This window comes from Daucus carota, chromosome 7 (assembly GCF_001625215.2).
Source record: "Daucus carota subsp. sativus chromosome 7, DH1 v3.0, whole genome shotgun sequence".
In the NCBI taxonomy this organism is placed as follows: Eukaryota; Viridiplantae; Streptophyta; class Magnoliopsida; order Apiales; family Apiaceae; genus Daucus; species Daucus carota.
In genome coordinates, this window is record NC_030387.2 from 36,592,594 (window position 1) to 36,608,778 (window position 16,185).

General features: G+C 36.2%; 2 protein-coding genes across 2 annotated transcripts; both read right to left on the minus strand.

The window, feature by feature from the left end:
* Positions 1-1,937: 1,937 nt before the first annotated feature.
* On the minus strand, positions 1,938-4,369 carry LOC108195581 (uncharacterized). Its single transcript, XM_017362558.2, has 3 exons — positions 3,780-4,369; positions 3,323-3,447; positions 1,938-2,323 (listed from the first exon to the last, which is right to left on the minus strand). The coding sequence occupies exons 1-3, from the start codon at positions 4,027-4,029 to the stop codon at positions 2,186-2,188; spliced, it is 513 nt and encodes a 170-aa protein (XP_017218047.1). The 5' UTR covers positions 4,030-4,369; the 3' UTR covers positions 1,938-2,185.
* An 888-nt stretch (positions 4,370-5,257) lies between these two features.
* LOC108193182 (uncharacterized) lies at positions 5,258-8,999 on the minus strand. Its single transcript, XM_017359733.2, has 2 exons — positions 8,155-8,999; positions 5,258-6,043 (listed from the first exon to the last, which is right to left on the minus strand). Exons 1-2 carry the CDS (start codon positions 8,901-8,903, stop codon positions 5,389-5,391), a joined length of 1,404 nt encoding a protein of 467 aa, XP_017215222.1. The 5' UTR covers positions 8,904-8,999; the 3' UTR covers positions 5,258-5,388.
* Between the last annotated feature and the right edge of the window lie 7,186 nt (positions 9,000-16,185).

Genomic DNA, 16,185 nt, shown 5'->3' on the forward strand with positions numbered 1-16,185 from the left:
AATTCGATCCGATTAAAAAAATCCGATTATAAATGGACCGGATATGGATTTAGGGTGATCCGATCCGTTTATAACCCGATCCGGTTAATATATATATATATATATATATATTATATAATATTATAATTATTTATTTCCGATAAATATTTACAAATTACAACATATACAGTACAGGGCCAATCTCATACGACTAAACCCAGTCCATAACAATTATTTGGTTTTATGTTAAGTTACCTACTGCTTGTATCATGATGTAAATAATAAATTCATTTTTATTTGAATTAACAGGTATAACAAGGATATGGTACTTGTGTGGTTTCTCTTTGTGCTAAACATTGTGCTCTGCAATGTAGTCCTGGAGTGGAAGCTTGCTAATCTTTTAAAATTTTATTTATAACTAATTTAGTTTGTAATTTGTTTCGAGACTTGGGATGTAATTTTTGACTTTGTAATTTAACTTTTAACATTGTTATTTACTTGTTTTATTTGCATTTTAAATAATGTTAAAGCCATTTAAAAAATATATATTAGTAAGTAAATGGATTGGATATCCGATCCGATATCCGTGATCCGAACGGATATGGATATGGATCGGCCTAAAAAAAATCCGGTCCCGATCCGATCCGAATCCGAATCCGATAAAATAAATGGATATGGATATGGATTGAGGTCGATCCAATCCAAACCCGATCCATTGACAGGCCTACTCTAAACAACATAATCCTCTAAAGATCACAAATCAAGGATTACACGTCAACATCAAAACAGATCTAGTAGACTAGTAAATAAAGCTTAGGAGTGACTGATCCATCTTGAGCTTGGCCTGGAAAGCAGTGCATGAAAAAAGCCTTCTACGGACATTTTCTTTAATTAAATGAAGAATGGAGGCTGTTGAGTTAAATTCTCCAGGGTTGTGCATTTGAAAATTCCTTTCAACCCAAATGTGAAAGAAAGCAGCTGAGATAAACAAGGAGGCCACCTTAAATCTTGTGGAATCAACTTGAGTTAAAAAAACAGCGACCGTTGTAAAAATCCTCCCAATTAGAACTAACAGGAATGGAGCAAGAATCCAGAATTGGCCTTGAGAAAGGGCAGTAGTAGAATTAACAGGGGCGGTGCCACACTAGGACCTAGGGGGACACGTGCCCCCACAGGTTTCCTTTTGTAGCCCCTCATATTAATAATACTCGTATGTTTTGTCATTTGTGTCTCGGATAAATTACTAAATCTCTCCATGAAATCATCTCAGCTTCAGTCATACTCGTATGTTTTGTCATTTGTGTCTCGGATAAATTACTAAATCTCTCCATGAAATCATCTCAGCTTCAGTCTATTTCAGTTCTAGCAGTAGTTTCAGCATGGCCATGCTCCTCTAGGATTTGTATGTCTAAATCAGTTGTGGTAGCAGGTTGGTTTTTAAATAAGATTTGAAGGGTAGGATGTTTAACCAGGTCTGTTTGTTCCAGTTTATAGTAGTTGCTGTTCGAATTTGTAAAACTAATTAAATAACATAATTTGAGAATAATCGAAAAATTAAAAATGCCCCCTTTGAATATTTTGTCCGGCTCCGCCACTGGCAGAATAGGTGAGCGTGGCTTTCATCGTGGTTTTGACAGAGCAAGCATCGAGCATTCTTCTTGCCTTGTTTGTTTTGTTTGGCATAGTATTATAGCTAGTTCTTTCGGAAATCACGTGTTTTTTAAATTTATTATTATTGATTGATATTTCATCCGATATCAAGTATATATGTTTCAATTTTTTTGACACATATATTAAACTGTTGTGATTATATAATTCAAAATTTTCTTTTTTTAAAAAGATATTTGCATCAATATTACTTATTCACAAAAAGTTTTATCTAAAAATAACATTTTTGATAATGTGGTCAAAACATTAAAATGTGTTAAAAAGTTAAAAAGCAGATATTAAAAAACCAATGGAATAATAAAAACGCATATCAATTCATACGGGCAAGCAAATCAACTATTGATGTCGGAGATGCTCTTTTTCTCATACATTCATGCAGTAAAGAAGTTATTTTCCGGCAGTAGATTCCAAGATCCATGTTCACACATTTAGGGTCCCAAGGAAGAGTGCATAGGAAGTAGTGAACACGAGTGTTTACATTGAGTCAGTTATGTAAGAACTTAAAAGTGTGAGATAATAATAATGATAGGACATGGTTTCAAGCGCTTGAAACTCCAAGCTCTGCAATGCTCTGTAAGGCTGGCTTCCACTGTCCTGTGCCATTACCCTGATGATTCCTTCCATTTATCACTCTCCTCTTGCTTCCTGTTCCCCCACCTTGCTTCTCTTCAGCTTTCTGAACAAAATCCACAATGGCTATTAAAAATGCTTGTTCGTGTCATTTTATAACACAATACATGTTTTTAAGTTCTTTAGATGGGATCTATTGTTGATCTTCTAGATTTGTTGAGCAGGCTTGCATTGTATGTTGATTTCAGGAGACTTAACTTATCGGCATGTCGCCATGTCCTGTTTATCTATTTGTTAGTAAAATGAACAGATAAGTCGATTTTTGTGGCGACACAAGGAAAGTTTGGTTAATGGTTAATGAGTCCGGTAATGGGAATTGGAACCTCAAACTTATGTGTTGGTATTTAGATTAATTGGTATGGAATGAGAATTTCCCACTGAACGGGTAAATCAATCCTTCCACACCTCTTGGGATACTCATTCTCATTTCCGATTCTCATTCACATCTATCATCCAAACAAGACTCATTCTCTCTCTAGTCTTGGATGTCAAAAAAGAAAATAAAATTGTGCTTTGTATGTTTTGTGAGGAGGTTAAACTAATTCCTCTCCTATCTAAACAAACTAATCAAAGTACCGAAGGTTTGTTTTAACAGAATATCCTGTGAATGCCAACATGAGAAGCACTATTCAGCCCCACTGATCCTGTGTTCCTGTACACAACCAGGCTGAGGCATTGATTTTATAACACATCTCGATGTTAATCTAGATCAGTAATCCAAAAGGCTAATTAAAAACTAAGGAGAACCATGATTAAGCTCCCGAAGTAGAAACATATGCCGTGGAAAAGCACTCTTATCTTAGCTCTAAACTCAGATTTGGTATCGAAAAGATGCTTAGCAATTAAAAACTGACAGATATTAAAGCGAATATTTAACTGGTATCCCTCTGGCATGCTCAGACTCCAAGTTGATTTATGATGAATCAGGCATTGAATCAGCACAGTGTCAAGCAGCTTAAGATGATTAATTAACACATGGCTAGCTAATTTTATGAATTAAGTAATTAACACATGAGTGGCAATAGATTAAGTATTACTGCAGTACCTTAAGTGAAGTGTCATTACTGGTAGTGGGAGGCAGCAAGCCTTTTCTCAAGAGCTCCATTCCTCTTTCCTTCAAGAGCTTCTCCAGCTTAACACACTTTTTCGATGCCAGCTCTTTAAATACATCTGAACAACACATAGTTGAATAAATTATTTATTATCACAGATTAAATTTGAAGGCCAGCTGAGAATGTAACCTACGTTATACCAAATCCTGGTTTTTCTAGTGTGTGCTGATGGACACGTACTAACAACTAGTACTTTTTACTTAGGTGGAAGATTTGATTGATGATGATTTTTGTGCATGCAAGAAGTCATTATTATTAATGAAATTGGAACCAATAAAAATAAGTCATCTATCAAAAAGAGCCAATAAATATATGTCATCTATCAAAAAGTGATTGTTAGTGTGTACACATGGACACATATTAGAAAATCCGAATAATTATAGTATATACCTTGGAAGCTTACGAGGCGATAAACTTTTCCGATTAGCAATGTATCGTGTGGACGGAGAATCTTGAGCTGCTTTACAGGCGTGCCATTCTCCGTGAACACGGTGGATGAACTCATAACCAAGGCGACATAATGGCCAGGATTCGAAGACATGACCTGATGAGCAGAAACAGAGGAGTAAATCCTCTGCACCTTGTTGTTCGGGTGCTGAATCACCACCGCAGCCGCTTCTGCCGCCTGACAGTTCCCCATTGTTCTCTTCACCACACACTAAGAAATGAGAGAGATATAAACTAGTAGTAACCAAGATAAAGAAGAAGAAATGAGGGTGAGAAAGAGGGTGATCAAATGAATCTATCAAGATTCAAGAATGCAGGGGAATTAGTGATGGTGCAGTTGAATAAATGGTAGGTTTTGGCTTGCAAGTAGGAGTAGTCTGAGTGATGGTTATACAAGATTATAACCAAGATCGAGGTGAGTTGTTCAGAGGAGTTGAGTTAAGGCATTTAAGAAAGAATAGTACAAGTACAATAATAAAGGGAGGGGGGAAATGATTTAAAAAGATGGGATTGAGTGAGCTTTCGTGTGTGACAAGGACAACTGTAGTACTACATAAATAGATTTTCTGAAAAAAGAGTGGAATGGAGTGAAGTGTAGGGTTTGATAAGTGTGTGTTGGCAAAAGGGACTGCCATGTATGGGCTTGCATTGATAAATGATTTCAGATGGTCCACTGGTTAAGGACTTGTGTCTTTTGGATGATTGAGAGGGTCCAGTGGCTCAGGACCTTCAGGTGCTAATCTTAATATTCGATCTCATTCATTTTTATACAATTTATTTTAAGATGTCTGAAAAAATTTATAATATAAAATTTAACTACATCCATTATTTTATAATATAATATAATATAAAGTGAAATGTAAACTTATACGGCCTAAAGAGCCCTTCATCATCAGTAGAATCACGATGATGTGCATGGTGCGGTTCATTAACTGTTACCGAACCGTTGAATGCAGTCCGGTTCAGTTAATTATCATTAACCGTAACCACACCAATTAATATATATATATATATATATATATATATATATATATATATATATATATATATATATATATATCGGTTCGGTTAATTTTGGTGCGGTTTTAGCATAAAACCAAAAATAAAACCGCACCATTAATTTCGATTTTTTATTTCGGTTATTTTCGGTTTTATTTTTTACGGTGTGGTTTTTCGGGTTTTTTAGGGTTTTTTCTCGATTTCGGTTTTTCCTACTCACCCCTAGAATCACCAGTTCAGTTTGAATATATACCTTCTCAAATATAAAAAAAAAAAATAAATAAATAAAAAAAATTGAACACTCACAAGACCATGTTGGTTTTAACAAGTTTCGGACCCTGGACAAGCAGAAGAAACATACCAAGAAATCTCTGGTTCATTTTCAAAATTTCCAGTGCAATGAAATAACTGAGGAGATCGCAAGCTAAAATCTAAATTCTGCATACCAAATTAGAGAAATCAATCTTTAATTATCCAAGCTTTTACAGATAAAGGCACAGTAAAATATTTAACCTAAACAAAGTAGGATAATTAAGCAATGAACAACATATATTCAAGAACTCATAGCAATGGCTTCGTCATCATCGGCTGCGCTTGTTTGCAATTCGCTGAACATGTATTCACTCTGATACTCCATCAGGTACTGAGTTGATCTCTTGACATCCATAAATAGATTGTAAACTCTACTAACATCCTCCATTTCGACAATCTTCCCCTTTCGCTTCTGGCAAGCCAATGCAGCAGAAGTGATGAGGTGGATGGCATATCGCAGGGAGGCGCTGACACCAATTTTCGTCAACAAAGTCTTTGCTTCTTCAGACATTTCCACCTCTTCCTCTTGGATTCTTATATCCAATATTTTGCGTATGTCTTCTTCTGTATATGGCTGTGTAGAGATTATGAGCAAGCGATCAAGGAAATCAATTGGAATACCATGAGGGGACTTGTAGCTTGTGCCTCGGATCGTAGTGATCCCTCTATTAGTAGCAACAATCAATATAGGTGCCATGTCATTCTCTAAAGCACGATTCAAGAATGAAAAGCACTCTATATCAAGCATGTGCACCTCGTCAATGAAAAGAACACCTGGTACTATCTCTGCTTTTCCTTCTTCTCTCCACTCTGCAACCTTTGTGTCAATTTGTTCCCTGACTTCAGCCCGGATCTCACCAGTATCACCAGTGAAAAGAGCAAGAAATCCCTGTGTTCTGAAATTGAAAGATGTTTACAGTTTAAACCACTCAAACCTTTCCAATAAAGACTTGCTTGTAAAAAAAATTGAGATTAATTGCATCGACAATCTACTTTATTTATTTCATTTGATATAGTAAATCTACAAAATTCCAAATTTTCGATTTCGAGACATTCGCAAGCACGATTAATCATGAACAAAAAAAATTCTGTGTAGTATTCACCCCCAAGTAAATAACTATATATATTCATGTAACTGTGAAGCACATTGATGTAACACAGTAAACAAACATCACTTGCAACTAGCTCTGGGATTGGTAAAGCAAACATACGGCTCATAAACATATGATATAAACCACATCTGACAACTCCTAACATTATAGACTGAAAAATAACTCTACATTACATAGTGCTATAACCATATAAAAAAAAATTGCTGCAACTGGTTTTGCATAACAAATCCTTCGTATAACAATATTTGCTAATGTAGACCTGAAGACATGACATTAACAATATAACATTATAACTGATTAAAACATGCACTCAACCCTCATAAGATGCAATTTAAGTGCACAATATGATATCGAACCATGCAACATCCTCAAAATTTTAACCATAACCCATGGAAGTTGGGTAATAATAATAAAATTAAGAAGTAAAGTCCTCCAGCTGAGCCGGATTTGTTTTATAATAAACCAAACAAACAATTCAACCTGTACAGCAATATCTGATGTGGTGAACTCAAATACAGAGAGACAGTGACAACTAAGTACTAGGGGAACACAAGTAGAGAAACTAAATTAGGAAAGACGAAAGGTACACGACATAAAACATGAAAATTATACAGCTTCATAATTAATAAATTCTTCAAAGAAGAACAGATACCGTGCAATAAGTTTAGTTATGATATTCCTCCATTTGTGTCATCCTTATTGTTTTATACAAAGATTTTTTAACAGACATCACATAATGTCAAATCCTCAAAAGTTAACACCAATGGTTCCCCCATCCATCTGTACATAATCTGATAATGAATACTATTCTCGGAAAAGAAGAGCTATATGCCACGCAGAAGTGCAATACTCGGCTTTGTCTAGTTTCATAGTCTTGCCAACAAATTTTCTTATTAAAGGCAATCTTATACTTCATTTAAAAAGATTTCTATAAGATGCAAAACCGACCCTGGATCATATTCCGACTCCTCTGTTGTTTAACCTTACTGATTCCCACATTAAAGCGTGCCAGTGGCGTACATCTTCCAAGAAATTAAAGTTCGAGAGTGAAACTTTTTAGCAGGTAGAACTCAAATCCACAAGGAACAGCTACATTATTGACCTAAAAAACACTCCAACAAACAGGTAAGACTTGCTCGATGAGAGATCTTATCCAAAAAGTTTACAAGCTGTACAACAACATTTTCATCAAATATTCTATGTTTTTTATGGAAGTTTTTTTTGATCAAGTATATCGACTGCTTGATAACATTGATAATATTACTCTGCAGGTGTTTCTCAATTGCTCGATTATGTGATTTTTAGGTCACTGTAGTTTTCTTGATGTAGATGTTGATTTAATTTGCCAAAAACCAGCAAAAATTATTCCTTTGGCAAGTTACAATGATCGTATTTGATAAGGTGCAAATTGAAAAACTTGACTAACAAAGGCTTGGCCAGGATTCTATCAGCATAGGGTTCCTTTCAACCTAAAATATAGTGAGCAAGACTATAAATAAGTCATTGCACCCTTCCAACAGAGATTGCCAATTCTTTCCAGAAATGTATGTATATAAGAATGAGAAGCTAAATAGTTAGATATAGTTATTATTATATGATCAAATAATAAGGATGGAAACAAGGATGACAGGCACAATAAAGGGAAACGAAAAAAAGGCCTCAATATAGCATATTGTTCTCCAAAGAAGCAGAACCTATTACTTCTTTCACAAATTTGTTATTGATGAGCTTCTATCTTGAAGTTAAGCAAGTCATGTTTTATTTAGATAATTTTTCTCGTCTGCCTTTCAGTTTGTCTCATCTAATGTAGACTCTTCAACTTTGAATCAAGACACTAAAAATACAGCATAATAACTCACTAACCAAAAACACAATTAATAAGCAAAGGAAACTACCTGCTGTTGATAACATCAATCTCGTGAAGCGTGACACAATGCACAACCTCCTTCCGCTTCTGCAACTCTCCATCAGGACATTGAACAAACTTGGTTTGTGGTCCCATGGCATCATAATCCCTCGACCTCGAGAACGACCTCCCTAGCTTTGTAATCTTCCCCGACGCCTTATCAATAGCAATAACATCCCCACTCTGCACCTTCTCCTTGGACAAGGCCTCAATCATCTTAGCCCCCAAGTCATAAACCGTCTCCATCTCCGTAGTCTTGAGCGTCATTTTCCCCGTCTTCGCCGCGACTCCAGCAACCGCAGGCCTATCAATCTGAATCTCCACAACCTCCCCTTCAATAACCTCCGAATCCTCCTTAATTCTCACCCCAATCGCCTTCCGAAAGGCTTGCATAAGCGCTTCAGTCTTCGACATCTCGAGAGAGAAAAGCTCGCTACCCGCTAACATCGCGAAAGGGGTTTCGAGGCCAATTGACTTGGCCATTCCCATAGCAATGGCGGTTTTTCCAGTACCAGGTTGGCCGGCGAGGAGGACAGCCCTGCCGGCGATCTTGCCGTCTTTGACCATCTGAACGATAACGCCGGCGGCTTTACGGGCGGAGGTCTGGCCCACCATGCCTTCGGAGACAACGCGGGGCTCGAGGGCGGAGTCGAGGCCGAGGCCGCGGATGTGAGAGTGGGCCCCAATGCGTTCTATTCGGGTCAAGTCACGTGACTCTGAAAGCTTTAGCTCCGCCATTGGTGAGTATAGTGTGAAATTCGACAAAGAAGAAGAGGGGTTAGGGTTTAAGAAGGGTCTAGGGTTTCACTAATTTGGGGTTTTCGTCTTTTGATGTGTACACTACCCCTTTTATACGTGCTGCCCCATTTTTTCATTACTTTTTCAAGAAAAATAGGTTCATTTATTTATTTATTTATGAAAATTTATAATTATTGCAATATAAATTGACTTGCCATGTAAAAATATTTTTTTAACTATTCTGATCAACTTTTTTTATAATTACTTCTGTTTCTTTGCTATAAATTGGTACAAGAATGAGAAAAGTAAATAATTAATAATAATTTTACATGATAATATTATGTATTCAACATCAATAATTTTAATTTGAGGTCGGGCAGTTTCGCCCCGCAAGCACTCAACCTCCCATTCCTGGTTCGGCTCCGATAACGTAATTCCGAGAGCAGTCGGTAGTTGGGTGCTGGATCCCTTCGGATTTGTGAGTGATTTATAAGTATCCTATTATTATTAATGTAAGTAGATTATTATTATTAATGTGGTGAACCGATCAAATATTATCAATTAGAATTTGGAAAAAAAATTAGAAAATAATTTTTGGATATTTAACTTTCCTATTTTATATATTTGTTCTAGGGGCAAGGGATTTAAGGCAAACATTACGATAGCAGAAGGCAGTTAAATATGGAATTTAAACTTTGGCATTTCTCTTATATTCTCACAATTTTAACACCCGAATGCTTGAATAATTTTTCTGAGAACAAAACGAGCTAGCATTAGTTAAGAGAAAGAGCATCCATAAGGAGAGATTTCAGGATGGTCTGTTCAAAACCAAATTAAACTGTTTTAACAGAATAAATTCTTATCTTTTGCCAAAGACCATGTAGACTGTCGGTTGATTTCACCAGCTGAATGAAATCGCAAGCATACATTTAACATTCCGCTCACAGAAGTGTTCCATGATCAAATCATGATTCCAGCCTATTTCGACTTGCCCTGATCCCCTGCAAATAGATGTGAGATTGCTGGCCTATTTCGACTTGCCCTGATCCCCTGCAATTTCTTTTCCTGCACTTTTTTATTTAGCATACAAGAAAAGCATCTGCTATTACAATGAATAAATATAAATAGGGTGACAAAGGTATCAAGATTGTACAATTGAGCGAGATAGTCTATAGAACACAGCACAGCAACCAGTAAACTAAGCACAAAAGATCAACTCCATTAACGAACCTCCATGTTTTACATACTGAGCTTAATGTGAGAGAAAGAGTTTAGAGAGAGAAGTAGTGTATGATGGAATAACAGAATTGAACAGTTTGTTACATCACTTGAGTATTTATATACTCAGCTAGAATGTTTGACTAAAACAGTAAAACAGTAATATCCACAATAGCCCTCCCTCAGATTGACATGGGAGAAATCACATTCAATCTGCTTAAAATCCTCCAGTGACTATTCCTGCACAAGCCTTTTGTTAGAATGTCTGCCAATTGCTGAGAAGTTGGAACATAAGTGGGATGAATCAGCTGCCGTTGAACTTGTTCCCTAACAAAATGGCAGTCAAGAGCAAAATGTTTAGTTTTAGGATGAAAAACAAGATCAGCTGCAATATCTATAGCAGCTTGACTGTCACTGTAGATCACTGTAGGTAATGACTGGGGAACATGTAATTCAGATAACAGGAGATGCATCCAAGACAAATCACAAGAAGTATCAGCAATAGCACGTAATTCTGCTTCTGCAGTAGACTTAGAGACAACTTGCTGTTTCTTAGATTGCCAGCTAACAAGAGATGAACCAAGAAGCAGACAAAAACCACTAATACTTCTACCAGTGTCAAAACAAGAACCCCAATCACTGTCACAATAAGCATGCAACTGCAATGATGAAGACACAGGGAAAAACAATCCTTGATAAGGAGTGCCCTTTAAGTATCTTAAGACTCTTTGCACTGCAATGAGATGAGGAGCCTTAGGAGCCTGAATGAATTGACTAAGATGATTGACTATATAGGCAATATCAGGCCTGGATACTGTCAAATACAGTAGCTTCCCAACAAACTTCCTGTATAAGGAAGGGTCATCTAGAAGAGAACCCTCATGCAAGGAGAGTTTAACAGTGTTATCCACAGGCAAAGAAAGGGGTTTGCTGTCTTGTAAGCCTGCCTCAACTAACATATCATGTATGAACTTGTGCTGATGCATATAAATGCCTTCAACTGTTCTGGAAATTTCTAGACCAAGATAGTACTTAACATGTCCTAAGTCCTTAATTGTGAAAGCTTTGTCAAGAACAATCTTAACATGAGAAATGAACTGAGAATCTGTTCCAGTTATCAAAATATCATCAACATAGACCAACACCACAACAAAGGATGAAGAAGTATGCAGAACAAACATTGAATAATCTGCTTTGGCCTGAGTGAAACCAAGGTCAATTAAAGTAATACCAAGTTTGTCAAACCACTCTCTGGCAGCCTGCTTAAGACCATATATACTCTTTTTGAGTTTGCAAACAGCAAGACCATGAAGAGGGTGACCTGGAGGCAATTCCATGTAGACTTCCTCATGTAAGTCCCCATGTAAAAAGGCATTATTGATGTCTAGCTGGTGGACATCCCAAGATTTTGAGGCAGCAAGGGATAAAACAACTCTAACAGTGGACATTTTTGCTACTGGAGCAAAAGTGTTGTGGTAATCCTCCCCAATAGTTTGAGTGTACCCCTTTGCTACAAGCCTAGCTTTGAATTTATCTAAAGAACCATCAGAATTATACTTGACTTTAAAAACCCACCTGCACCCAACAACTTTCTTTCCTGGAGGTAAAGGCATAACAGTCCAAGTATTATTAGATTCTAAAGCTTTCATTTCTTTTGACATGGCTTCCACCCACCTAGGATCTTTAATTGCTTGAGCATAAGAAGTAGGCTCCTTAACTACTTGAGAAGAATTTACAGCACAAGCATAGAACACAGGAGAAGGTGGAGAATAATGATGAAAATTGTATTTATTAACATCAATAGGACAGTGTAAAAGGACAGAATTGGCTTGAACACAAGGAGGACTTCCAAAGGCAGTAGAGACTTGATAATCTTTCATCCAAGAAGGTTGGATTTTATGTCTTAGAGAAACTCTAGTTGTGGGAACAGGATCCAAATTAACATGTTCATCATCAGAAGAGGAATCATGTTGATTATCAGAAGAAGAATCATGTTGATTATCAGAAGGTGGAACTTCTGTATGATGCTCAGTAACAGGAGAATTAGGAGGAGCATCAACTGTAGGTGATGTGTGAGTGAAACTAAAAATCTCATCATCATCAGAATCATTTGGCAAGACAGATGAAGGAACAGTACTATCCCTCAAAATACTGTTGTTGTGAAAAGGAAACACTGTTTCATCAAAAGTGACATGTCTGGAGACATGAAAAGACTTCTGAATAGGGTCATACAGTTTATAACCTTTCTGGTAAGGACAATAACCAAGAAAAACTGTCTTAACAGCTCTTGGAGCCAGTTTATCTGGAAGGTGTTGTGTGACATATGCTAAACAACCAAAAACTCTGAAATGTTCATAAGAAGGGGGTTTGTTGAATAGTTTTTCATAAGGACTGACATAGCCTAACACAGTACTAGGCAGTCTGTTTATGAGATAGGTTGAGGTTAACAAACAATCTCCCCAAAAAGTAACATGAAGACCACTCTGCAATTTTAGTGCCCTTGTCATCTCAAGAAGGTTTCTGTGTTTTCTCTCTGCTCTCCCATTTTGTTGGGGAGTAGCTGGACAAGAAGTTTGGTGAATTATTCCAAATTCAGAGAAAAAAGAAGACAAATCATTGTTGACAAATTCCCCCCCATTGTCAGACCTTACACATTTAATTTTGCAATTAAATTGTGTGAGAACATAAGAATAAAAATCTTTCAGAGATTGAATAGCATGTTGTTTGGTGGGAATGAGGATAGTCCAGATGGCTCTAGTGAAATCATCAACAAGAGTCAGGAAATATTTACATCCAGTGTATGTTGGGGTTTTATAAGGACCCCACAAGTCACAGTGCACAAGATCAAAACAGGAAGAAGCAGTAGAAGAACTCAAATTAAAAGGTAATCTACACTGCTTTGCCATTGGACACACATCACAATGCAAATTATCTTCAAGCACAAAAGTAGGATGTGTAATAGATGGAATTTTAGACAAGATTTTGGTAGGAACATGTCCTAACCTCTTGTGCCAAAGTGAATGTGTATGTGTTTTTATGGAAGAGAAAACACTTACAGAGGAATGAACAAGGTGATAAAGGCCACCAACAAGTCTACCAAGAGTCTGAGGAGAAGTCTGGGAGGGGGCCTGCATAATACACTCATGTGCAGTGAAATAGATGCAAGAATGTGTCTGTGAAGCCAATTGACTAATAGACAACAAACTGAAATTAAAGGAGGGAACCAGCAGCACATCAGTAATAGTAATAGAGAAAGACTGCAGGTGTACTGAACCAGACTGAGTGACCATGGAGGTCTCCCCATTTGGAAACTTGATGGTAATAGGATCAGAAAGATTATGAAGATCATGCATATCAGCAATGTTGCAACACATGTGATTTGTAGCACCAGTATCCAAAATCCAAACAGAAGTATGTGACAAGGCTGTCGTATACCTATCAAATAATAATCCTAACAAATCCTCCTAACAATGTAGCAGGGCAAGTCAGAGTCGATCCCACAGAGACAAATGTGTCAAACACTAGTTATTTCTGATCAAATTCAACTAAGCAAAGAACACAATAATATTTTAGAGATTGATTAAACTAATTATACTAAGGCAAATAAGGATTTTATCAATTAATTAAAAACATCCAGAATTAAGTATCCCCACTAGCATGAATCAATGCAATTACGATTCCCTACCCCAATCAATCAAATATATTACTCAAGAGGAAAGATGCGCCCTATAAAATACCATTAACCTCTTCCGAGTATTAATGGCTTCTCTAAAAATACAATCAAGCCTATTTCCATGGTATCATGCAATTTAGAGACATTAAACACAGCATCCTGGCTTCCTAACAATCCATTCTACCTATTTCCATGGAGAATTTCATGTCCTTATTGGATAAATCACAACCATCTAAATCCAACTTCCGATGGTAAATAGATATCGGTTCAAACAAATCACATAATCATGCCTGACATGTAATTGTATATCAACACAACTCAATAAGCGAGAGCAATTAAACAATCAATTTGGGGTTGGGGGAATCATGCATCTATCATAGCTAGGGTTCAACTTAACCCCGGATTATAAATCTACTCACTCATAATTAAACTAACAAAACACAAGACGTAATAAAAACGCATAATTAAACTATTATTGGGAATAGAGAAACAACCTTCAATCTTCAAATCTTGAACAAGAAGAAAGGTAAAAGTCTCTTCTCTTCTCTCTCTATCTCTATGTATGTATCTCTGATAAAAACTAATTGATCTCCCCGAATAAAAGTATTTTTAATGTTTTTATCAAATTACAAGGTAATCCCCGAAACCGAATAGGAGTCTGTTATTAAAATTCGCAGGTCTGCTTTCTCCACAGTTTCTGGGCTTTTCCAGTTGGATTTTTTGGATATTGGACCATCTCTGAATTAAAGAAAATTCTCTAAGCTTCGCGTGGGCTGTAAGATCGTCAAAATCTGATGTACGGAACTCCCGATATGGCCCAAACAGCGAAATAATACGTGTAGCCCAATAAATCTGAATTTCCATCCAAATTTGAGTCCAATTAAGCTTTATTTCTTCAAATCCTTCCAACTTTAGGAATTCCTTGCACTCTACAATAAAACATTAAAATCTATTAAATAAATATCCAAATCAATGCAAAATACAATTAAATATGAGAATAAAATCATCTAGAATATATATAAAATATACTCCATCAAAATATCCCCACACTAAGCATTTGCACGTCCTCGGGCAAATAAGCGAAATAAAATATCTATAACTAACTACTATCACTTTCGTAGATAACACGATTGCATTGAGCGCATGCAACAAGCCGTTAAACCCCTAGGCAGCCCTAGTAGGACGAGTTCTGTCTCGTGAGGGTTTGTAGAAGATATACCCACAAAATCAAATATTTTCTACCAAGTCTCAAGAATGCAAATAATATGAATGCAAACTAAATGAATATGCATATACAATCATGAAAGCATTAACCTCGTCAACATATAATCTTCAGAATAAGCCACATTCAAGGCATTCATCTATGTCACATATTAGTCAAGCAACTCTTTCACTGCAAGTACGGAGTGCATCGTGTGTGCTCATCAACATGCTCTCTAATGAAACAAAACAGAGACCAACAAACTTCAACAGAGTCTCAACCATGAGCCGTTAATCAGAATAATGCTTAAACACTTCGTTACAATAGAGTCAACTATAGCTTAGGGTCACAATGGAACTTCTATGCCTCTCTTATATTTTTTCTACATATTTTTTTTTTCATGCTTAGTCTAAGGTCGGGACGCTTCTCAGGGTAAGTGAGTTACGACCACCATAAGACTTCGCTAGCTCTTTATTTTCTCTTTTTTTTTTTTTTTTTTGAGGTCAAGTAATTCTCCAGTAACCAAGGGTTGTGAAAAATCACCAAGAAAATTTTTATTTCTAATACCATTGCGCTTAATACCAGCACAGGTACATGGATCGTCCCCTTCACATGACATTAAATTGTCACCCACTTGATCTCAAAGGAGTACTTGATACTTTATTTATAATATATTTTTTTTCTTTTTTTTTTAGAAAGGCATATGCATCACACAGCTCCCCCAAACCTAAGATTTACATACTCTAAGCTCAAAAGAGAATAGTCAAAATTCTACGCTCGACTCATAGTAAAGACTCAAGAATTAAGCTAGCCTAAGTCTCGTCTCTAGAGCATTTACAGTGTAATTAGAATTTCCGCACAAACAATTTCTAAGCATGCAAGACATCACATATGATTAGGATTACTAGCCAAGAAATTATGCAAATAAACTCATCACAAGAAATTAACTTGGTATTATATACTTTCATGAATTATGCAAATGCAAACTAAAAGGAAAAAAAAAAAACTACTAAAAAAAACTAAAAATTAAATAACTACATGCTCTAATTTAATGCAACTAACATGAATTTTCTAAACTTAAGACATGGCAATATACAATGTTTTTCTAATTTTTCTATTTTTTTTTTTAATTTTTAATCATATATAATTTTTTTAGATTTTTTTTTTCATTCATTAAGGATTCATCCCCA

What these genes read in the sequence shown, in the direction of transcription:
- LOC108195581 (XM_017362558.2), bottom strand. Translation starts at nt 4,029, where the DNA reads ATGGGGAACTGTCAGGCGGCAGAAGCGGCTGCGGTGGTGATTCAGCAC. An exon ending in TCGCCTCGTAAGCTTCCAAG is followed by an intron (nt 3,448 to 3,779) that starts GTATATACTATA and finishes TGTGTTGTTCAG; the next exon opens with ATGTATTTAAAGAGCTGGCA. An exon ending in GTAATGACACTTCACTTAAG is followed by an intron (nt 2,324 to 3,322) that starts GTACTGCAGTAA and finishes GATTTTGTTCAG; the next exon opens with AAAGCTGAAGAGAAGCAAGG.
- LOC108193182 (XM_017359733.2), bottom strand. Translation starts at nt 8,903, where the DNA reads ATGGCGGAGCTAAAGCTTTCAGAGTCACGTGACTTGACCCGAATAGAA. An exon ending in ATTGATGTTATCAACAGCAG is followed by an intron (nt 6,044 to 8,154) that starts GTAGTTTCCTTT and finishes TTTCAATTTCAG; the next exon opens with AACACAGGGATTTCTTGCTC.